Source organism: Schistocerca americana, chromosome 3 (genome assembly GCF_021461395.2).
Source record: "Schistocerca americana isolate TAMUIC-IGC-003095 chromosome 3, iqSchAmer2.1, whole genome shotgun sequence".
NCBI lineage: Eukaryota > Metazoa > Arthropoda > Insecta > Orthoptera > Acrididae > Schistocerca > Schistocerca americana.
Genome location: NC_060121.1, coordinates 405,444,729 through 405,470,583, shown reverse-complemented (window position 1 = coordinate 405,470,583; position 25,855 = coordinate 405,444,729). Strand labels below are relative to the sequence as shown.

The following is a 25,855-nucleotide window of genomic DNA, read 5'->3' as shown; positions in this document are numbered from 1 at the left end:
TATACTACAGGAAGTATTTTCCTTCATCCACACTTTGGTTTTAGTTTTGGAAATATCCAGTGAAACCAGTTGAGCCTGTACATGTAAAGTGTTGAATAATTTGCATTGTGCTACAGGATGCACTGAGATAAGGCCTGATAAATAAATGTTTTGTGCACAGTACCACCATCACACCCAATAGCATTGAATTGTGTTATTAAATAATGCCATTTATTCATAGAAATATTCTGGAAACATTAATATCATCTGCATTTTAATTCAGCACCAGTTTCAAATAAAGAGGCTCATAGGTGTTAATGAACATTACTGAGGTGACATATGTTTTTACCGAGCGAGGTGGTGCAGTGGTTAGGCACTGGACTCGCATTCGGGAGGACGACGGTTCAATCCCGCGTCCGGCCATCCTGATTTAGGTTTTCCGTGATTTCCCTAAATCGCTCCAGGCAAATGCCGGGACGGTTCCTCTGAAAGGGCACGGCTGACTTCCTTCCCCATCCTTCCCTAATCCGATGAGACCGATGACCACGCTGTCTGGTCTCCTTCCCCAAACCAACCAACCAACCAACCAACATATGTTTTTCATTTTTTCAGTGATTTTTCCTCACTAGCACACACATATTTGTCTCTTCCTTCACTTAAACTCCAGTGAAATTACTGTTCAGCATTATTACAACAAAAATTCAATCTGTAATGCAAGAAAACCTATTAACCAAGAAACACAATACATATAATACACGGATCATATAAATCAACAACAAAAATTCAATCTGTAATGCAAGAAAACCTATTAACCAAGAAACACAATACATATAATACAAGGATCTTATAAATCAGAAACTATGATCACAAAATCAGTGACAATAGACCATGAGTCAGCACACATGGCATGCATGTGCCGATTGCTGCTTAAACAGTTTGTGCTGTTTATTACCATTATTCAGGTGGATTCTGCTGCTTCTTCCATTGTATAAAAATTCTGTAAACATTTGTAACTTGATCAGTGTTGTGTTTTCCTTTGTATTATTTAACACAATGAAACAGCTGACTGAGAAACAAACAATGACACCAATATCTCATTTTTAATTTTTTTTGGACAATGTTAGAACACACAATTAGCTACTTGGGTAGCAGTCTGTGATGTAAAGTGCACCCCTGACCCATTCAGGTAGACCTTTCAGTTCTCAACCCTATGCTGTAAGTCACATCCTGGCTTGTCACAGAACATTTACAGCTCTGATTCAAGCATTCCAGTTGACTCAGAGCCAGGGGGCCATGATATGTTCTGGGAACAATGCTGTAGTTCACAAGCTTTGTTGAAATTTGTTGAGCAAGGCTGGTACTCGAAACCATCTCTGTCAGTCACTGGAAGGATCCAAGGATGATCTCGGAGCCCAGATGAGGGGTGTCTTTTGTCCCAACATGTGCCGCAAACTGCAGTTTTCCACACCCTGCTTCCTCAATGACTGCTACACTAGCCTTTTCAATCTAGTGAATGAAGCTCTCCAGCATATACGTTGAATGCACATGGTGCTTTCCCCATTCCTTGTCTACCATTTCCCTAAGGATTAGCATTATTCACCATATTTATGAACTACTTTCCCCATCCCTTGCCTACCATTTCCCTAAGGGGTAGCATTATTCACCATATTTCTGAACTTCTGATGATTAATAGACCCCTGTCCTTTAGGATTAACCTCCCCTTGACATGGAGCACAGCACATTTCCCCAAAGGGAAAGTGAATTTCACTGTTTAAGTTTCATTTTCAGTGTAAGACGGCACCTAAGACTTGTTGGTTGGGGGGGTTGGTTGTAACATCTGAATTCTCCTGGTCTATATCTCCCCTTTTGTGGCTACACCCTTGGTGGAGGCCAGTCTCACCATCCTCTCAGTATGGCCCTGATGAGTAAATAATTAGTAGTTTGATGTCTTGTATGTAATAGTGAACTGGGTAACGGCAGTCAGCTGGTCACTTCAGTAAAATGTTATTGAATTCTATTTAGTGTGTGAGCGCAGTAACTGTGGGTTTTAGATTAATCATTGCTATGTCAACTATATACTTGAATATACACAGGGTGTTTGAAAGAGTTTTCCACATTCTTACAGGGTATAATATTGGTCAAAACTAGAAAATGGTTGTACATACATATGTCCAGTAACAAATACTTGTTGAGATACAAGCCATTGTTACTTACAATACTATCTGTCTACTCACTCTACAGGAAGTACCCAATTTGTTTAACTCTCATTCTCATGCATCCTCCAAGCCCTTGTTCTCAAAGAATCATGAGCTCTTATGAACACATTTGGCTACCCTTGGAGTTGGTCACACATCTCTGTCATGTGCGTTTATTTTTGGTGGGTGAGGAATAAATAAGAGACTTTAAATGTCCCCATAGCCAGAAATCTAAGGGATTATCATCAGGTGAAGGCAGAGGCCATGGTACTAGGCCTCCTTGAGTAATACACTGCTCATTAAACATTTACATTACGTGCTGTCACATCAGGTGTAGAGCATTGGGTGGTGCACCATCATTCAGAAACCATATATGAGTGATCAAAATGTTTCCATTCAAAGGCCATACTAATCTCTTGCCTACATGTCAGGGCTTATATACCTGCACTGGAGTCACACTGTGTTGTATATATGCTGCAGCAATTTCCTCAAACAGAGATTTTATATCACCCCTTATACATTGTCTTTCTACAAGGGTAACAATTCCAATAATGTGGATAATTTGTCATGAATAAATTGGTGTCCAGTAAAGAGTATGAGCCTATAATTCTATCATCAATGATTTCTTCCCATAAATGCATGAGATTTTACATCCGTCTACATACGGTTACTGTGGTAATCTTTTATTCCACTCCATGTGCATCCCACCTCAACTGCAAAATAAAATGTGATCTGTGAACCTTCAGCATTTTTTCTTAGAACCCACTGAAAGTACTGCAATCTGACATGGTAGTTTTATACTATGTACATTGTAAATGAGATGGATAAAGTAACTGCTCAGGCAGAAATTATCACAGAGGAGCATGATGTATGCCTTCAGACACCACAATTTCCTGCACGCCTTTGTCAGGATTATGGTCTACTTGCTGCAACTCTCACTCTTCCATATCCAACATGAAAACTGTATAACAACTATTGCAAACACTTGTTCTTGTTGCAAGTGTTACAATGTCTGATAGTTATGTGAACATCTGGCCGAACATTTTTCTGATGTGATATGCCATTGAGGGTGTCATTTACCATACATGAGAATTGATTCTTGATTAATTCCATTGATTGAACCATGGCATAATGCCATTTCTGCCTTTTTCCATGTAAATTCACTTTTTACTTCAGTCACACTTCTCAGAATCACTAATCTTGGTCTGATGCCAGTGTAAACTCAAAACAATATGTATGGAATGACTGATATAGAAGACAATGATAAATATTGCTTCTGAGCGCAGCATCACAACTAAATGACTAGGTGTGGAAAAAACCACAACCAGCAAGTAATTTGCTTTGCATGCAACCTGGGAGACAGACAACACTACAGAGCACTGACCATTGTTGTCACAAGTAGCATGTTCCACATCATAACAAGTATTTATTCCTGGATGTCTGTCCATAACACTTTCTTGTAAGAATATGGGACTTCTTCGCATTACTGTCATCAGTGTGTTTGGTGTGTGTCCCATAGAAGTTTACATATTTATATTTTTGGACATGAATTTATGATGGAACACACACTGTACGTTAACATGCCTGACTTTTTAGAATTGTCTACATAAATACAATCAGTGATGATATACACTCCTGGAAATGGAAAAAAGAACACATTGACACCGGTGTGTCAGACCCACCATACTTGCTCCGGACACTGCGAGAGGGCTGTACAAGCAATGATCACACGCACGGCACAGCGGACACACCAGGAACCGCGGTGTTGGCCGCCGAATGGCGCTAGCTGTGCAGCATTTGTGCACCGCCGCCGTCAGTGTCAGCCAGTTTGCCATGGCATACGGAGCTCCGTCGCAGTCTTTAACACTGGTAGCATGCCGCGACAGCGTGGACGTGAACCGTATGTGCAGTTGACGGACTTTGAGCGAGGGCGTATAGTGGGCATGCGGGAGGCCGGGTGGACGTACCGCCGAATTGCTCAACACGTGGGGCGTGAGGTCTCCACAGTACATCGATGTTGTCGCCAGTGGTCGGCGGAAGGTGCACGTGCCCGTCGACCTGGGACTGGACCGCAGCGACGCACGGATGCACGCCAAGACCGTAGGATCCTACGCAGTGCCGTAGGGGACCGCACCGCCACTTCCCAGCAAATTAGGGACACTGTTGCTCCTGGGGTATCGGCGAGGACCATTCACAACCGTCTCCATGAAGCTGGGCTACGGTCCCGCACACCGTTAGGCCGTCTTCCGCTCACGCCCCAACATCGTGCAGCCCGCCTCCAGTAGTGTCGCGACAGGCGTGAATGGAGGGACGAATGGAGACGTGTCGTCTTCAGCGATGAGAGTCGCTTCTGCCTTGGGGCCAATGATGGCCGTATGCGTGTTTGGCGCCGTGCAGGTGAGCGCCACAATCAGGACATCATACGACCGAGGCACACAGGGCCAACACCCGGCATCATGGTGTGGGGAGCGATCTCCTACACTGGCCGTACACCACTGGTGATCGTCGAGGGGACACTGAATAGTGCACGGTACATCCAAACCGTCATCGAACCCATCGTTCTACCATTCCTAGACCGGCAAGGGAACTTGCCGTTCCAACAGGACAATGCACGTCCGCATGTATCCCGTGCCACCCAACGTGCTCTAGAAGGTGTAAGTCAACTACCCTGGCCAGCAAGATCTCCGGATCTGTCCCCCATTGAGCATGTTTGGGACTGGATGAAGCGTCGTCTCACGTGGTCTGCACGTCCAGCATGAATGCTGGTCCAACTGAGGCGCCAGGTGGAAATGGCATGGCAAGCCGTTCCACAGGACTACATCCAGCATCTCTGCGATCGTCTCCATGGGAGAATAGCAGCCTGCATTGCTGCGAAAGGTGGATATACACTGTACTAGTGCCGACATTGTGCATGCTCTGTTGCCTGTGTCTATGTGCCTGTGGTTCTGTCAGTGTGATCATGTGATGTATCTGACCCCAGGAATGTGTCAATAAAGTTTCCCCTTCCTGGGACAATGAATTCACGGTGTTCTTATTTCAATTTCCAGGAGTGTATAAGTAGTTGTAATACTAGTAGTTTTATGTATCCTTAGATCTCTCTTACAAGGATATTGGAAATATCTTGGTTTCACAATTTAATAGCAACAAAATGAAAGTAATTTGTAAGTACAAACATTTACAGACTTACAGGTCTAAAATGACAAGGAAGGGACATGTAGTTGGCAATGACATATTTTTCATTGTCCATTTTGCCTTGCCTTTAGGTAAGACATGTATGTGTATCCAGCTCAACCTGATTCAGACTGAATTTCATTTCTCTAGTAAACTGAAGCTGGAACAAGGGGTAAAAAATTTGCTGTTTCTTGTTTATAACAAACATAGTTATTTGTTAATCATTTACTTACCTGACTTATAACAGAATGTGTTGTAGAACTCTGTTTTACCAATAACATTGTTTTACTGACTAATTAACTACATTTCAGTTTAAATCACTGATATAAGAAAATGGAAATAGTTCTATTACTGACCTTTGAGATGACTGGTCATTCTTCTGACAAATATTCTGAGAATATTTATGATTTGATTTATGCTTACTTTTTTCTTTTATGGTTGCTCTGAAATACATTAATTAATTCATTTGATAACCCCTTAATGCTTTGTAATAATATTATTATATTTATTAGTTACATTGGACCACTGGAGTTGTTCCACATTCACATTTTGGTTGAAGGTTGTGAACTTTGGTTCTTGCGGCTCAATTTCCATCATTTTTGGTCGAGATTTACTCAACTTGTCTGAAATCTCTATAGCCCTTCTATGTTTCAATTGTGACAAAAATATGTGTCTTCATTTTGTAAATCTTAATTTTGTCTGTTTTCTCTGCAGCTGATTTCTTGACTTCAACTGCTTTGAGATCTTGCTGCATTTCTTGGGTCCACTGTTCTCCAATCTTCTTTCTCAAATTTATCATCACTAGTAGTCTTAAGATCCTGTTTCTGGCTGCTGCAGGATGTGAAAGATATTTGTTCTTCATGGAACTAGTGTCACAATAGACAATTTCAATGGAGAGGCCTCTCCACACTCCTTCCACCTGATAATTTATGTTCATTCAAGTTCAGATGGTTCTTCTTGCAGTGTTGAGGAGTTGAGCAGTACTTCTTTCAGTTTTTATATGAAACATAGTTTCACAAGTGAAACTAAGTTTGTGAATGACTTCCAGATGAGTTACAGTTTAGATTGTTGGATTTTAGTATCAGTTGGCAAGCATTTCTTAGTATATGTTGACAAGGTCTTAAATTAGGCTTTTTCACTTTGTTGATTATGTCTGTCCATGTCACTTTCTTGCTTAGACTGTGAATAATTATTTCTCCTGGGTATGGCAACATTGTGTTAATTTTCAGATCATTTTTGAGACTTTATTTATAAACATGGATTTCATGAACATATTCTCAGTTTTCTTAAATGTCACATGTAGTCCAAGTTTTTGAATTATTGTCCCCCTTCACTGGTGATCTAGACATGAACTTCTACTATATCAAGGCCTGATCTTAGATAGTTTTTCCATAGTAAAAGATTTGCACCAATTTTGATTTTAGGTAGCTTTTTATTTTACCAAATCTTCATGATGTAGTGAAGGGTAAGCAGGAAAATAATCAATTACCTTGTCTGAGGCCAGTCTTTGTTATGAAAGCTTGTACACTCCCCTTCTGCTCTTTACATTGAAATTTGTGCTGATTGAAGTTAGTGTGAGGTGTTTTAGTTATTTTGAATAAAGACTGTATGCTCTGAGGATTTTTAAAAGTGTCGGTCTGTGGATACTATTGTAGATTCTTTAACCTGTGAATTAGATAAATAATTGTTTACTTCTGTACTTGTAATTTTCCATTGTCAGTTCTGGGCCAAAACATTTACCTAGACAGTTTCAGTATGGGCAACATTCTTTTTGGTATTCTACAAGTTGCAGCTCCAGACTGTTTTTGATGCTATTATAAATTACACTATGGGTCAAAAGTATCTGATCACCACCAAAAACATACATTCTTCATATTAGGTGCATTGTGCTGCCACCTGCTGCCAGGTATTGCATATCAGCAACATCAGTAGTCATTAGACTTTGTGAGACATCAGAATGGGGCACTCCGCAGAACTCATGGACGTCGAACATGGTCAGGTGATTGTGTGTCACTTGTGTCATAGTCTGTATGTGAGATTTCCACATTCCTAAATATCCCTAGGTCCATTGTTTCCAATATGATAGTGAAGTGGAAATGTGAAGGGACAATTGCAACACAAAAGCATATAGGTTGACCTTGTCTGTTGACTGGTAGAGAGCAATGACAGTTGAAGGGGGTCATACTATGTAATAGGCAGACATCTGTCCAGACCACCACATAGGAATTCCAAACAGCATCAGGATCCACTGCAAGTCCTATGACAGTTAGGTGGGTGGTGAGAAAACTTGGATTTTATGCTCGAGTGGCTGCTCATAAGCCACACATCATGCCGGTAAATGCCAAACAATGCTCACTTGGCATAAGGAGCATAAACATTGGATGACTGAACGGTGGAAAAATGTTGTGTGGAGTGATGAATCGTGGTACACAATGTGGCAAACCGATGGTAGGGTGTGGGTATGGCGAATGCCTGGTGAACATCATCTGCCAGCGTATGTAGTGCCAAGAGTAAAATTCGGAGGCTTTGGTGTCATGGTGTGGTTGTGTTTATCATGTAGGGGGCTTGCACCCTTTGTTGTTTCGCAAGGCACTATCAGAGCATAGGCCTACATTGTTGTTCTAAACACTTTCTTGCCTCTCACTGTTGAAGGGCAATTCGGGGATAGCGATTGCATCTTTCAACACGATCAGGCACCTGTTCATGATACACGGCCTATGGCAGAGTTGTTACACGACAATAAAATCTCTGTAATGGACTGGTCTGCACAGAGTCCTGACCTGAATAATATAGAACACCTTCGGGATGTTTCGGAATGCCATCTTCATGCCAGGCCTCACTGACCAATGTCGATACCTCTCCTCACTGTGGCATTCCATGAAGAATGAGTTGCCATTCCCCAAGAAACCTTCCAGCACCTGATTGAACATATGCCTGCAAGAGTGGAAGCTGTCATCAAAGCTATGGGTGGGCCAACACCATACTGAATTCCAACATTGCCGATGGAGGGTGCCAAAATCTTTTATGTCATTTTCAGCTAGGTGTCTGGATACTTTTGATTACATAATGTGTGTGTGAGAAAATTTTGTATGTGCAGTCCACAAGGGTTATCCTCTCTAATTGTCTACACTGGTTTATAACCTTTTTTAAATATTGGACTTACTATTCCTAACGACCAGTGCTCTGGAATTTTCTCTGTGACCCTCATTTGAATTAGATGCTGGTGGAGATTCATAATCACAGGATTTCCTTAGTTTTTTCAGATTTCTGTGCAGACTAGATCTTCATCTATCCACTCTATGTTGTCCTTGAAGTGAATTTGGTTTCCTTGTCTTATTATTTTAGGAGTTAATTTTGTTTTAATTTTGATTCTTCTGACCTTTGGGTGTGATACTTTATTCAAGTTTGATCCCTTCTCTGTACCACCCAGTCGCTTTCTTCATTCCACCATTCAGGCTTCTTTGTGGGATTTATTAGAGCTAATTGTTCTGCTGACAATTTTAATTTGGTGCTCAGTGATTTTAGAATTTTAGTGTTGACAGATTCTTCTTCTATTTTTCTGTACTACTCTATATTTGTTACCAAAGTTGTTGGGTCAGATTTTCTCCTGTTTTAATTTGGAAGGCTTTTCTTCATCATTGGGGTTGTTATGTTTGTAGATCCTGGATCTACTCCCCATGGGATACTGATATTGTGGATTTACCAGTGATGGAATTTATCAGTGGAGATGTGATTCAGATGCCATTCACTCTTTCTAACACTGAAATGTTTCCAAGTTTTTAATTTGTGGAGTTTAATTTTAAAGCCTGGTGACTTTGAGAGAAGATTGTGGTTTATGCCAACTACAGTCATTCTTTGACTATTTTTCATGGACATTTAAGAGCTACTCACTTTTCAGTGATGACAGGGTATCTTTTTTTATTCCAATTGTAAATTTAAATCGCCAAAGAGAATGTTAATATTTGATGAAAGGACACTTACTGTAATACAGTAGAGCCCAGAATTTTTCTGTCTTCATGGTGTTATTTTTCTAGCTTCTGAGAGCGAGCACTTTAATATGAGGATGAATTAAATATAAACCAGAATTTTTTAAGTCAGTTTATTTAAGCTTCAGTAAAATTCATGCACAAGAAATAAGTTTTCTGTATAGTAGATAGACAGGATTTTTTCTTGGGGGGGGGGGGGGGGCAGCTGTGTGGGTTCGCACATTGTCATGAAGCATGATCACGTATCAGATTCCCACCTTTTCTGATGAAATGACCATTGTATTTGATCCGAACAATGATCCAGACATAGTATGTGGTATTCACAGCACGATGTTTGTGGAGAAAACTGATGTGAAAAATTACTTTAAAATCAAAAAAGACTGTTATATGAGCCTTCCCTTAGGAGATACAGTTTTCAGCTTTGGCAGACGAAATTCATCCTATTTACACCATTCCACACTGTTTGTTTTCAATTACAGTTTGTAATGATGCACTCATGCCTCAGCTCAGGTCACAATATGGTGCAGAAAATGCTCCTCTTCAGTCTGATAGTGTGTCAGTAACTATTTGCACACCTTGAGGTGATCAAATTTGTCTAGAAGCTGAACAATGCCTTTAGGACAGGACTTGGAAAAAGCCTGACACAATTACATGAAAGCAATGCCAAACTCAGTTTTGAACTCTGTGGTGACCATCTGCATACAAAAAAATTTGAATCCCCTGGGGAAGAATTATGAATTTGAAATATAATTTTATGAAGAAAAATTATTTGGATGACCATGTCAAAAGCTTATATTAGTTCCAAAAATGTCTCAGTTGTTAACAGTTTCTCATGCATTATTCTTAAAAAATTATTATTTAATACCATCACAGATAGTCACCTCACTTGTCTTCTACACAATATTGATAGTTGCTTAATAGTCCATATTTCTCAGGAATTTTTTTAGGGTGTCTACAGTATTTTTCAGTACTTTATTTATTTGTTTATCCTGACATTTAATCAAACATTCTATATGCTTTATAACAATGGAAACAATCATTTTTGACAAAATTATCTAATTGGATGGATAAAAAAGTCTACTCACCAAGTGGTGGTAGAACACACACACAAAATATGGCCGTAATTGGCAAGCTTTTGGAGCCAGTGGCTCCTTCTTTAGGCAGAATGATTGAAGGGGAAAGAAGAGGGGTGAAGGAAAAGGACTGGATAGGTCTAGGAAAAGGGGTAGATTTTGGGAAAGTCACCCAGAACTGCAGGTCAGGGGAGACTTACAATACAGGATGTATGTTATATTACATTAAGCATGACAAACACATTAAAGTTACATCTGATACATAATCCAGCATTTAGAAAGTAGTATGACATAAATAGTGCAGAAAAAACATAGTTTATATTCACTCCTGACAAGCACAGCCCTTAAGACAAATTACAGGCAGGTAGAGTTAAACTATGAGTGCTGGTTGGAAGGGTGTGGGGGGGGGGGGGGGGGGATGGAAGAGTTAGAGAAAGGAATGTGATAAAACATGGCATGACAGACTGAGGAATAAAAAGAGAAAGAAGTGTAACTGGGGGGAGACAGGAGCATTTTCTGTACTGTTTGGCAGAGGAAAAACTGGGCATGTATTTTAATATGAGGTTGACAGAAGAAAGCATTGGAAAAGCTGTGAGGTTGACAGATGAAAGTGTTTCTGATTTTTCTTAAATGTGTCATGGCATAGACGTGCGCAGAGTGCAGGGTAACTTGGTCCAAAGGTGATCAGCAAAATCAGAGAAGAAGGTTGCCAATGTTTTCTTTTTATAGATGGGTACTACATGAGTGGGACCTTGTGTTTCAAATACAGTGTGATGAAAGGTACTTAATTCCTGGTATCAGGTACTGGGATGCAAGTGTATTGATAAGCTAATGAGAGAGATGTCTTAACCAGACATAGGAAGCAGTTGTTGTTGTTGTTGTGGTCTTCAGTCCTGAGACTGGTTTGATGCAGCTCTCAATACAGTAAAGCTGCATGCCCTCGGGAAAAATTACGGCTGTAGTTTCCCCTTGCTTTCAGCCGTTCGCAGTACCAGCACAGCATGGCCGTTTTGGTTAATGTTACAAGGCCAGATCAGTCAATCATCCAGACTGTTGACCCTGCAACTACTGAAAAGGCTGCTGCCCCTCTTCAGGAACCATACGTTTGTCTGGCCTCTCAACAGATACCCCTCCATTGTGGTTGCAGCTATCTGTATCGCTGAGGCACGCAAGCCTCCCCACCAACGGCAAGGTCTATGGTTCATGGGGGGGAGGAAGCAGTGACTTGCTCAAATAGATTGAGGTTGCAGAGGTAATGGTTACAAAATTTCATGGTTGGTTCTTACTGTCTAGAATTTCACTACTTATTGATTACATTGCTATAGTAAAGATTTGGAAGAATAAGTGGCTTCACAAGTGTACATTTCACATCATGTGGATATATTTCCTGGAATTTCTGGAAGGGATAGAGACAAATGGAAGTCTTCTTGCAAGTGCAGCAGTCTTTTCTACCCAATTGAGGAGCATCAAAAGCTACACCAAGTTCTTCAATGTTTTCTGATACTGTATTGGGATTCTGTTGAGATGAATAGTGGGTAATTGTTCATGGAATCCAGAATTAATTAATTTCTGATGGGAATTGTTATCATAGAAATCATAGTTACAGGAAGCAGAACTGACAAGATGTCATTGACATACAGGAAGAACAATGGTGTGCCCAGAACTGTCCCCTGTGACACCACTGGGAGAAAATATCTCCAGGGTGAGTTTTCATTGCTACAGACTACACATAACTGTCTGGTTTTCAAGAATGTTTTAAGCCACTGCAGAGCACTATCTGAAAATTTTTGCTGTCAGATTTTTCTGAGCAGTATGACAAAGTTGACAATATCAATTGCTTTGATCACATTTAGTAAAGTCGATATCCTGACCTCACAGTTTTCCATCACATATTTCAGGCCATCAGCTACATTACTTAATGTAATGTTGATGCTATGTTGTTTACAAAAGCCAAACTTACATTTATTACATGATCTTGAACAATATATTCCATAGCTCTGTATACAGCAGAATATGATATTGGAACAATAATTGATTATTTGAAATCTCCAGCTAGTTGTGAATAAGTATCACACTTAATGTTTCAAGTAGTTAAAAGATGGATAGCTACTATGGGCAGTTACATATCTGGGTGAGAAGATCAGTAGATTTGTGGAGAGAGACCTGCTCATTGTCAGTATTGCCGGTTGATATGGTCGAGCGGTTCTAGGTGCTTCAGCCTGGAACTGCGCGACTGCTACGGTCGCAGGTTGAAATCATGCCTCGGGCATGGATGTATGTGATGTCCTTAAGTTATTTAGGTTTAAGTAATTCTAAGTTGTAGGGGAGTGATGACTTCAGATGTTAAGTCCCAGGGTGCTCAGAGCCATTTGAACCATTGTCAGTATTAAGTGAGGAATCCAAGAATGTACTACAGCACCATACAGTCCATGAAGATGAGATTAGATGGATTACTGTGAGCACAGAAGCATCTGATATTATTGTTTTCATATCCCATATGTGAACAGAACAGTAAGAAACTCTTGCGTTGTGATATGATGGGCAGTAACCTCTGCCATGCACTTTACAGTGACTTACAGGGTCTGGATGCAGTGTGAGATATGTATGTATGCCATCAGTATCTGCTATGTATGTATTACTTAACTTTAAGATAGCCTTCATTGTTTCTTTCTTGTTTACATTTGAGCAAACAATGACATTTTATGTGTTGATCTTTTTCCTATTGACTGTTGTTTTTCACTGTAATTTTTTTTGGTTTTTCAGGTGTTTTAGTAAAGAAAATAGCAGATATTTTTGTCATTTCAGGTCAATGTAAGACATTTTTTGTAACTGGACTTATTTTTTAAAAATTCTTCCCAGATTCTCTTTTTCTATGGACTCTCACATAGCTTTTGCTATAACTCTGTATTATTTCATGCTTACGGTCTTTCCTTTTTTATTTTTAAATGATTTTAGCAAGTTTCCCTGAAAGTGGACACTCTTTTTCTTGCAGGGTTAATGAAATATTGTATTCTCTGTTTATGGCAGGTCGTTCTAATCCCCCTCCTGATCCAGCCATTGCATCTTGTATTGTTTCTAGCATTTGCTATTTAAGGTGTAATGAAATAGGGCGTAAACAACAGTCTAGACTGCAGTAATATTTTATTAATGATTAGTTTCAAGTTCATGTGGAAGTCATCTTTAAAAAAAATTGAGCACCATCTAGCTGACGCTGGCAGCTCCTTGGATGCTGAGGTGACAATATGGTCTCTCTTCAAAATAATTCCCTTGATTTGTCTCACCCACACTGAAACTCCTGCTTTTAACCTTCAGCATGTCATTGTTTGAAGAGTCTCCTTTAATATAAATGGCAAGCATTAGAGCGTTAGGTCTTACTGCATTCAATTATGTTATTTATATTCACTTTTTTTTTCTACATTTCAGCGATGGCAGATACTATGAGGTGGTGAAAGCAAACTTCGAACGTGCTGATCGTACTACTGTAGTTCGCACAACCACAAACTGCCGTATCTCCAATTACTACCTACTTAATAACTACAAAGACCTTATATTCAACTGATTTTACAGATAAAATAAGTTAATGTCTCAAATAATTAGTTAAATTTATTACTCATTAATAATGGCAGAAAATATATTTTTGAAACAAGTATTGACTGATTACAATAATCTCTTCCACCCATTCACCTCATTGACAGATGTACTGATTACAGCTGTGATACGCATGTAACATAATATCAACTGTCTATAAGATTTAGTAGCTGATTCTCATAGTACAAATGCGGACAATACTAAATAAACCTCATCTGAGAGTTGTGAAAAACTTTCAAAAGAGGTAGAAACAAGCATTTATTATGTGCACTATTAAAATTAAAATGCTATGGATGAGTCACATAAAAAAATCAGCTGAAAATAGATAGATTGTGATACAAGAAACTGACAAAATGAAAGCTGTACGTTATAAACTAGGAAACAGAGTACAAATATTTAGATCTGAGCTTTAACAAATGTCTTTTGTACTGAAGTTAATCTGATTTGAAAATATATGAAAAGTGAAACTGGAAACATTTTTCTGCCATCTGAAAATGAGGAAAATTGATGTGAAAAATCCAAGTAGATTCTTCCAAGAAATGCAAGCACTCATAGAAGTGATTTTCTGCTTGGTTTAATCATTTTTTGTAGAATTCAAACCATAAATTCTATATTGTCATCAAAACATACTCGTATCTCATAAACTGTTGTTGTGATTTCAAATGGAGCAAAATGAGATTTCAGTGTAATGTATGGAATAATCATTACTCTCAAACTTGCTCAAGATAAGACTTAAATGTCAAATAAATGCACATTGTTGTACAATAATGTCAATCATTTTATATAAAGTGTGTTTAAGTGGTCAGTATTTGTCAGTGCCTTACCAGTACCACATATTTATATTTTTAGTTGTAAGGTGTAACCTATACATCAGAAGTTCAGCATTGGTACTGATGTTTTTATATTTTGTTACTCTGATATATGTAACTTTTATGCTGATCCTCCAGGTGAATGGTTGAAATTTTCAAATGCAATAAAATTCATAATACATTTTGTAAGTCATAGTGATTTTTCTTAAAATACATAATTTTGGAAAAAATGTTAGCCTTGTAATATTAGCTGAGTTTGTTTTCCCACCCCAGCATAAAATGTCTCACTTACATGAACTATTTAAGTAATAAGTACATAATATTGTAACAGAAAAAAATCATATTATCTTGGAAGCAAGATTACCACACAATAAAGTTACTGTGTTCTGGAAGATGAGGGTTTCTATTATTTTTATAACATACTGTATACTTCAATAAATTTTTTGATTTAGTTAGCTAGTTTCATATTCCATGGACCATTTGTATGACACATAGTAATATTTGGAACAAGCCATTTTATATTCACATCATGAATTATTTTGTAAGTATGAATACATGCTAATCATTTACCAGAAAAAAGAAAAAAGAAAAAGATATAAACATGTGAGTTAGTATTTCCTACCCATCACCTTTTTCACAGTACTATAATAGGAGTTCTTCTATGGGATAGGAGTTATTGATGAGAAATTTTTTTCAATTTCTTTTCACTTTTACTTTGCTGTTTGTCAGACCTTCTATATCACTGGGTAACTGATCAAAAATTTTGGTTGAAGTACTGTGCTCCCCTTTTTGTGCTAAAGATAATCTTAATCAGTTTAATGAATGTTACTTTTTCTTCTGATATTGGAGTTGTGCACATCATTGTTACTTTTGTACTGCTGTGGATTATTTACAACAATTTTCATGAGGGAATAAATGTACTGTGAAGCAGTAGTCAGAATGACCAACTCCTTACACAGATGCCTACATTCTACAAGATGATCATGAATGAGCACCACATGTTACACTTACAACAGATTTTTGAGCAATGAAGACTTTCTTTCTAATAGATGAGTTGTCCCAGAACATTATTCTATATGACATTATTGAATGAAATTATACAAAACATGTCAGCTTACTGATTTGTCTCTCCCCAAGATCTGTAATGTTTCTAAATGCAAATGTGGCTCAACAAAGTTGTTTTAGGAGTTCCAGAATAAGCTTTTTCCAGTTTAAGTTCTCATTGATATGGACACCTAACAATTCCAAAGTTTTCACTGTTTATTATTTCATCATTATGTGTTACAGTTATCATTGGTGTAGTAGAATTGAATAGGTTGTGCCTTTTTCAAAATTGAGAGTGAGACCATTCACAAAGAACCAGTCAGTGATACTTTCAAGAATATTGCTTACCATTTCTTCTGTTTCTATATGAACTTGATTAAAGTACTAATGTCATTTGCAGAAAAATTCTGCTTGTTGTGTATTAGACAGAGAATCATTTATGTATATGAGGAACAATAGTGGATGTAAGATTGAGTCTTGGGGAATTCCATACATGATTTCTCCCCTGCCAGAGTAAAGTCCCCAGACTATATTGGTTAAATTACTAAGTACAACTTTCTGCAGTCTTTAGGTTAGGCATGACATTATCTATTGGTTGGCTATACCACCAATCCCATAAAACTTCAATTTATGCAGGAAATTACTGTGATTCACACTATCAGACACCTTAGATATGTTGTGGAAAATACCAACCAGCTCTATTTTATTATTTTATACCTGTAAAATTTGGTGAGGAGACATGAGAATGGCATTCTCAGTAGAGCAACTCTTCCAAAAGGCAAATTGTGATTTGCTGAGGATATTATTGTTGCTTAAGTGAGATATTGCTCTAGAATACATTACCATCTCAAAAGTTTTGGAAAATGATGTCAGCAGTGAAACAGATTGGTAGTTGTTGGCATCTTTCTTAAACAAGGATGGCAAAGGCATTTTTCAGTCATTTTGTACAAATGTGTTGTCAGTGATGCACTACATATTTTAGATAAGACTGGACTTATGACATGTTTACAAATCTGTAGCACTCTATTGAAAACCCCATCCAAACCAGATGAGCTTTTATTTTTGAGAGAATATGTAATATTCTTAATTTCAGAAGAAGGCCTTGTAGAAACACTGATACTTACCATGCAATTTTTTTGACAGCTGGATCTTAGATCATCAGACACATTTTTGATTTGCTTTTGAGTTGATAGGTATTCACAATTTCTTGCTTTATGTTGAACAAGAGGTGGCTGAAAAGTAAATAACTCCATTCTGAAACCTAGACCAGGAGGCAAAGTCTACCAGGCTGTGTTTTAAATCATGTTATTTGCACTGCTAGTTTTTGGCACTGCCAATTCTCAAGTTCATCTACAGTAAAGATAATAGAATGAGAATCACACACCATGCATGTTAGCACACTACAATTGTCAATGGTCATATCTTGTAATGTTTACTACAATAGGTAAATAAAATACAGAAGTTTAAAACAAAGACTAGAGGAATAAAGTCCTTCTCCAAATGTACTGAGGCTGTTGTGTCCACCAAGAAGAAATTGACTCATGAAATTTATTTTTGTGTGACCTATTGCTTGTTGGTTTTTGTCTTTGGATCTTAAGATTATGTTTGTTTAACGATTTTTCTGATGTTTTTGTGATTTTTGCAGTAACTGTGTAAATCACAGTTCAGCTGAAATTGATTTTTATTATCAGCAACAAAAACCATTACATAGCAAATGTATTGGAATGTGAGTGAAAGAATTCCAAGATTCTTAAAAAAACTTCTAAAAGATGCACAGTTATCTCCTTTATACAGTACCCTCACTGGTCGCTTCTTTTGAATGAACACTTTATTTATTTCATGAGTGCTGCCCTCAGGACATAATTCTACAAGATAGCTGGAAACAAAAATATAAAAAAAATAAGCCACTACTCCAGCCTGTAGGTGAATACACTGAGGGATCTTCTAAGGGCATAACATACTGAACTAAATTCCTTGCTGGTTCATCCAAGTGTTGACTCCACTTTACTTATCCAGCTGGACTCCAAGGAATTTTGCAGACTGTGCTTCATTTAGTGAATGCCTATTAATCTATACTTTTGATGTTAACACACACACACACACACACACACACACACACACACACACACACATAAAAGAAACATTCCACATGGGAAAAATATATATAAAAAACAAAGTTGCTGTGACTTACCAAGTGAGAAAGTGCTGGTAGATAGACAATAAAAAACACACAAATACACACACAAATTTCAAGCTTTCGCAACCCAAGGTTGCTTCATCAGGAAAGAGGGAAGGAGGGGGAAAGACGAAAGGATGTGGGTTTTAAGGGAGAGGGTAAGGAGTCATTCCAATCCAGGGAGCAGAAAGACTTACCTTAGGGGGAAAAAAGGACACGTATACACTCGCACACACAACACACACACACACACACACACACATATATATGTGCGGATATATATATATATATATATATATATATATATATATATATATATATATATATATAATAGAAGGAAACATTCCACGTGGGAAAAATTATATATAAAAACAAAGATGAGGTGACTTACCGAACGAAAGCGCTGGCAGGTCGATAGACACACAAACAAACACAAACATACACACAAAATTCAAGCTTTCGCAATAAACTGTTGCCTCATCAGGAAAGAGGGAAGGAGAGGGGAAGACGAAAGGAAGTGCGTTTTAAGGGAGAGGGTAAGGAGTCATTCCAATCCTGGGAGCGGAAAGACTTACCTTAGGGGGAAAAAAGGACAGGTATACACTCGCACACACGCGCATATCCATCCACACATACAGACACAAGCAGACATATTGCTATATATATATATATATATATATATATATATATATATATATATATATATATACGCTGATTCCTGAAGTTATTTTATCCAGTGTAATATGATACTCCATTTGGTGGGGGGAGGGGGGGGCTATAGACCCCATAGCTCCCTCCTTGTCACTGCCCCTGGTTATTGGGTTGGTGCATAAGTTCGTTGTGCTTTTTTTTTCATGTTGGTATTCCAGTTGCTGTGGGGCTATTTATCGATTGTAATTTTTTATTTGTAGTTACTGTTGCTATTTGAGTTTACATGTTGTCACTGTGTTATCTGAAGATAGTGAGTGAAACTGTGGACGTTAAAAATGGAGTGTCAAATGGAGAAATCAGAACGTTTCTGACATATTCTTCCATTTGAGTACAATAGAGGGGTGGCAGCAGCGGAGGGAGCCAGAAACAATTGCGCCGTGTATGATGGTAATGTCATTTGACAGAGCAGGGCAAAAAACTGGTTTTCTCGTTTTAAGGAGGGACGTTGTGACATTAGTGACTCTCCACGTTCAGGAAAACCTTCGTGGTTTGATGAAGATCGTTTAAACGCATTAATCCACAAGTATTCACGTCACGGTACTCGAGAACTGGCAAATGTGATGAATTGTGATCATTCCAATCGTGCTACATTTGCTTGCAATAGGGAAGGTTAAAAAATCGGGTGTATGTGTACCATATGCTCTAAGGCAAAATCAAAAAAATCTGCGAATGGCCTTACGTACATCTGTGCTTGCTCGGCGTGAATTGGCTCGTGGATAACACCGACCATTCCTATCCTGTGTCGTTACTGGCAACGAGAAATGGTGTCTTTATACTAACGTAAGGAAAATAAAGGAGTGGTTGAACCAAAACAAGGGATAAAATCCCTGTACAAAAATCTGCGCGCATCGATCTAAGTTAATGTCATGTATCTGGTGCAACAGCGATGTTACAGTGAACTACATATGGCTTCTCTGAGGTGCAACCATGACTGCCAACATTTATTGTCAAAGACTGAGACGTCTTGCGTACGTTGCCCAAGAACAACGACCAGGACGACCACGTGAAGTGATGCTACTCCACGATAACATTGCCGCGCGGGGTAGCCGAGCTGTCTCAGCCGTCTTGTCACGGTTCGCGCGGCTCCCTCCTTCGGAGGTTCGAGTCCTCCCTCGGGAATGGGTGTGTGTGTTGTCCTTAGCGTAAGTTAGTTTAAGTTAGAGTAAGTAGTGTGTAAGTCTATGGACCGATGACCTCAGCAGTTTGGTCCCACAGAACTTTCTACCAGCATGATAACACCTGACCGCATTCTGCTAGACTGACAAGAAACACACTACAGTGGCTGGGTTGAGAAGTTATTCCTAGCCCACCGTATTCACCTATTCTAGCACCCTCAAATTATCACCTTTTCCGCTATCTGCCGAACAACTTTCAAGGAACTCCCTTTCCGGATGAAAATGCGTTCCAAACATGGCTTGGCGATTTCTACAGACGTGGAATCTCAAAGTTACCCCAGCGCTAGGAGACTGTTGCAAATAGTGAAGGAGAAAGTATTGATGACTTAAGTCTCTGTAATGTGTATCTGTTATGTTTATTAAACTCTTGAAGAAAAAGAAAGAAAAAAAGAAAAAACGCTACAAACTTTTGCACCAATCCAATACGAATATGAAAAAGGACATGTAAACGCAGGACCCAGATTTTTATGACCGAAAATACCTGAAAAATTAGCACTAAAAGGACATGAAAACATTGACAAAATTATGTAAATGATATAATAATATGTACTGAGTTATATAATGAACCAGCGTAATGAAAAACTTTATAGGCAACTGAAACAGCAACTACAAAAAGGATTATTAATTTGTCGCTATGTTTTTCATTAAGAAATCTCCTTCCTTCAGTATGTATAACCACGATAAGATATTGTAGTGCCTGTGTTATTCTGAATTACAATGCAAAGTCCCTTTAGACATGCATGCATGTCTAAAGCAACTTTGCATCGTAATTCAGAATAACACAGGCACTGGAATATCGGATCGTGGTTATCCGCTGACACCGGCAAGCGATTTTAAGTGAAAGGTCTCATTTGTACGGGAATATACATAATGGGTGCACGAGTACAGTTTGTAGACACATTGTTGACGACAGATGGAAGTTTGGGTGCGGCCCGGAGTCATGTACGGATAGCCGAACTGTCGCCGGCACGGTAGCTCAGCGTGTTCGGTCAGGGGGTTACGTGCCCTCTCTAATAAAAAAGAACTGAGTCAATCGATCAACAACGAACATAAATGGATGTCTTACAGCGTCCGCCCCGAGCAGACACAACGAACAAAAGCGAACAAAATGAGATCTAAAAAAAAAAAAAAAAAAAAAAAAACAACTGTGAGGCGACTGCTCGCGATAAGTGGGAAATTCAGGTTCGAGTCCCGGTCCGGCACAAATTTTTATTGTCCTCATTCTATTGTACAGCTGATGGTTGTCGATATTCGCAATTGCGAATACAGTACATTTAGTGAATTTCGTATAACCATTTGAATGCCACTGCAATATGTGACAGCAATCATAGGTTCTCAAAAATGAGGGGAAATCTGCTGTCAGGCAACTTTTGCTTGTAGTTAGAAAAACCTTTCAACATCTGCTGAAATAACTGGAGAGAACACTTGATACGTTCCTTCAGTTAAAAAAAAAAAGAGAGTCTAAAAATAGCATCACATGAATTTAGATGTTTCACGAATAGACATGATGTTTGATACAATACAGATACAAAAAAAATAATATTTTGGTTTCAATACCCATACTTGATTACCTTCCACTCATCAGCGACGGATCTAGCCGAGATGGGGAGGTTTCCATGCTTCGACGATACAGATAGCCGTACCGTAGGTGGAACACTAATGGAGGGTCTTCTGCGAAGTGGACAAACTAATATGTGGTCCCTGAAGAAGGGCAGCAGCTTTTCAGTTGTTGCAGGAGCAATAACAGATTTGACCTTGTAACATTAGCCAACGTGACCATGCTGTGCTGGTACTGCGAATGGCTGAAAGGAAAAGGAACCTATAACCGTTAGTTTTTCCTGAGATCATGGCCTGTATGGCTCAATGACGATACCATCATCTTGCGTAAAATATTCCAGAGGTGAAACAGTCCTCGATTTGGATCTCTAGCCGATGAATACCAAGGATACTGTCATCAAGAAAAACAGAAATGGCAACATACAGAGCCCTTAAATGGGTTGGTAGCTTAGAGAATTTTAATTGGATATGCTGAAGTTACACATGGCAGGAATTAGGGAAGTGCAGTGGCAAGAAGAACAATGCTTCTGGTCAGGTGAGTGCACGGTTACCAACACAAAATCAAGTAGGGGAAATACAGGACTAGGCATAATAATGAATAAGAAAATAAGAATGTCGGTAAGCTATTATGAAGAGCAGAGTGAATGCATTATTGTAGACAAGGTAGGCACGGAGCTAACACCCACCTCACAAGGGAAACTGCCCATAGCACCCCACTCAGATTAAGTTATAATTTGGCACAGTGGATAGGCCTTGAAAAACTGAACACAGATCAATCGAGAAAACAGGAAGGAGTTGTGGGGAACTATGAAAAAATAAGCAAAATATACAAACTGAGTAGTTCATGGGCAATATAAGCAACATCAAGGACGATCTGAGCACAGGATCGCCGTGGTCCCGTGTTTAGCGTGAGCAGCTGCGGAACGAGAGGTCCTTGGTTTAAGTCTTCCCTCGAGCGAAAAGTTTTCTTACTCTATTTTTGCAAAGTTATGATCTGTCCGTTCGTTCACTGACATCTCTGTTCACTGTAATAAGTTTAGTGTCTGTGTTTTGCGACCGCACCGCAAAACCGTGCGATTACTAGAGGAAAGGACGTGCCTCTCCAATGGGAACCGAAAACATTTGATCCAGGAAAACACGTCTGATATATTCTATACGACACTGGTGATGGCATGTGCGTCACATGACAGGAATATGTTGTCGACCCACCTATCTTGCACACTTTCCAATTTTTTCCGTGTGTAGACCGTCAAATCCTGCATATGTCCAAGCAAATCTGAACATGTCCTGGAATTTTGGAGAGCGAAGTTGATTATGTGTGAGTACCTGAACTCTGATAATTGTCTGAAAATAAAAATTTAAACTTTTCACTCGAGGGAAGACTTGAACCAAGGACCTCTCATTCTGCAGCTGCTCACGCTAACCACGGGACCACGGCGCTCCTGAGCTCACATCATCCTTGATCTGGCCTATGTTGCCCATTGACTACTCAGTTTGTATAGTTTGCTTATTTTTTCATAGTTCCACACAACTTCTTCCTGTTTTCTCGATTGATCTGTGTTCGGCTTTTCAAGGCCTATCCACTGTGCCAACTTATAACTAAATCTGAGGGAGGTGCGATGGGGAGGTTCCCTTGTCAGTAGTACAAGATTATTTGCCAACTAGCTCCGCAGATGATGAATACATTGAAAGACTGAATGAGGAGATAAAAGGAATTACACACGTAGGTAATGGAGGGGAGAGTTTAATTGTAGTGGTTGACTGGAATTCAGTAGTAGAAAGAGGAAGAGAAGGAAAACTAGTGGGAGAACATGGGCTGGGGGAAAGGAATGACAGATGAAACGGCCGGGAAGAATTTTGCACAGAGTATTTAACCATTGCTAACACTTGGTTTAAGAACCATGAAAGGAGGCTGTATGTGCGGAAGAGAGATGGGAAGAGTGGACGCTTTCAGTTTGGTTGTTAATGGTAAGACAGTGATTTCAAAACCAGATTTTGAACTATAACATATTTCCAAATATGGACCCTGAGATTTTGAACTATAACACGTTTCCAAATATGGACCCTGAGCGTAGTTTATTGAACTGCAAGCTGAAACTGAAGAAACTAGAAAAAGTAGGTAGTTTAGAAGATGGGACCTTGGATAAATTAAAAGAACGAGTGGTAATAGAGAGTGTGTGAAGGAGCATCAGACAACGTTGGTCTGAAATTGGGGAAAGGAATACAACACAAGACGAATGGGTGGCTTTGAGAGATGAATTAGGTAAGGTAGCAGAGGATCACATAGGTGTAAAGGCAGTCGTAGTACAAATCTTTGCGCAAGATAGTCTGGAATGTAGCTTCGTATGCAAATGAAATTTGGGTGATAAGCTGTTCAGACAAGATGAGAACAGAAGCTTTTGAAATTTACTACTGTAAAAGAAGTGTGAGGCGTAGTTGAGCAGAGCGAACAAAAGATAACGAGGTACTAAATCCAACTGGCGAGAAATGAAATTTATGCCACAACTTGACTAAAAAAAAGGGATCAATTCATAGGACACATCCTGCGGCAACAAGAAATAGTTACGAAACTTCCTGGCAGATTCTGGAAGAAATAGTTAGTTTGGTACTGGAAGAAAGTGTGAGGTGCAACAACCGTAGTGGAAGACCAAAGCTTGAATACCGTAAGCGGGTTCAGTTGAATGTAGTTTGCAGGAGGAATGCAGAGATGAAAAGGCCTTCACAGTACAGACTAGCATGGAGAGCTGCATCAAACGAATATTCGTCCCGAAGACCAAAACAACAAGAACAACTTATATGTGGTTCAAGTTAATAGCACTAAGGGACGCGACAATGATGAATGGCCGCAAATGTTCTCCAAGTAGCTGAACAGAATCATTTACTGTCAATGATCGGTTCAGTTGGACCAGAGTAAACATGTAAACAAGCCAATACCATAACGCAGCACCACCATCTTGCACAGTGCCTTGTTGACAACTTGGGTCCATGGCTTCGTGACGTCTGCACCACACTCGATCCCTGCTATCAGGTCTTTCAAACTGAAGTCGGAACTCATCCGACCAGGCCATAGGTTTCCAGTCATCTAGAGTCCAACCTATATGGTCACGAATCCAGGAGATGCGCTGCAGGCGATATTATGCTGCTGTTGGCAAAAGCAACCACGTCGGTCGTCTGCTGCCACAGCCCATTAACGTCAAATTTCTTAGCACTAACCTAACAGATACGCTGGTCATACGTCCCACTTTGATTTCTGCCCTTATTATTTTCACCTAGTGTTGCTTGTCGTTTAGCACTGAAAAAACTACGCAAACACCTCTGCTCTAGGTCATTAAGTGAAAGCTGTTGACCACTGCATTGTCCGTGATGAGAAGTAATCTTAAAATTTGGGTTTTTCCGTATGCTCTTGACACTGTGGATCCCGGAATATTGAATTCCCTAACGATTTCCTAAATGGAGTGTCCCATGCATCTAGCTCCAACTACCACTCCGCGTTCATAGTCTGTTCACTCCTATCGTGAGGCCGTAATCACTCGAACATCTTTTCATACGAATCTCGTGACTACAAATGACAGCTCCAACAATACACTGCCCTTTTACATCTTCTGTACGCGATACTGCTGCCATATGTATATGTGCGTATCACTACCTCATGACTTACGACACCTCACTGGAATGATCTATAATAAAACGAAGGGAAGCTGCCGATCAACTGAATGAAAAACTAATAGAAATATCACGGTCCCATTAAGAAGAATAGCCACGGTGAGAGTTCCGTCTTGGAAATATTGCCTTCCTAGGGAACGAAAAAGTCACCCTCGTAGTTCCCATATCACTAGCGACGCACTTCTTCGTAAAACTCACACGACTATTGCCAGTTGGCACTTACTTGAATATCACACTCCAGGGTGTGGCTTTAACTACCTAAGCACTGATCTCTATGGCATTACTGTAATTGAGTAGTGATTGATGAGTAGCGAGATAGGGTTTGGATCTGATTGGACGAAATAATAATGACTTGAAAATGATTGTTCTCAATTCCTCGCGAGCCACAAAGACCACCAGGGTTTCCAGGCTTCGTTGCTGTCTTTTGTCCCAAGGTTCAGGATTTGCCAGTTTCTAGACATCCGACGGAACAGATAAAAATCGGTTTCCAGTGTCTTGTGTCGCTGGAGGAAGGCTGAGATACCCACTTCGTGGACATCTCAGCCACTCTAATGAGTTTCGGGGTTCCTAGCACTCGCTGCAAAGCTATGTTCTGTAGCACTTAAGGATTCTGTATCTCGTCTGAAGCAGCACAGGGCGACGTGTGACACTCATACTCCAGAATGGGGTGACACCATTCGAAAAAAGCATTCTCATTTACTACACAACGCAACTGTAGAACAATGTTG

General features: G+C 39.4%; 1 protein-coding gene across 3 annotated transcripts in view; it reads left to right on the top strand.

Moving 5' to 3' along the window:
• The window catches only part of LOC124606279 (F-box/LRR-repeat protein 2), a 730,587-nt gene extending 715,394 nt beyond the window's left edge, over positions 1 to 15,193 (top strand). For all 3 annotated transcript variants that reach the window (XM_047138259.1, XM_047138261.1, XM_047138260.1), the window contains one exon: positions 13,828 to 15,193. In XM_047138259.1, the coding sequence (XP_046994215.1) occupies positions 13,828 to 13,963 (136 nt within the window). In that variant the 3' untranslated portion in view covers positions 13,964 to 15,193. The remainder of the gene's footprint in view (positions 1 to 13,827) is intronic.
• Positions 15,194 to 25,855: the final 10,662 nt, after the last annotated feature.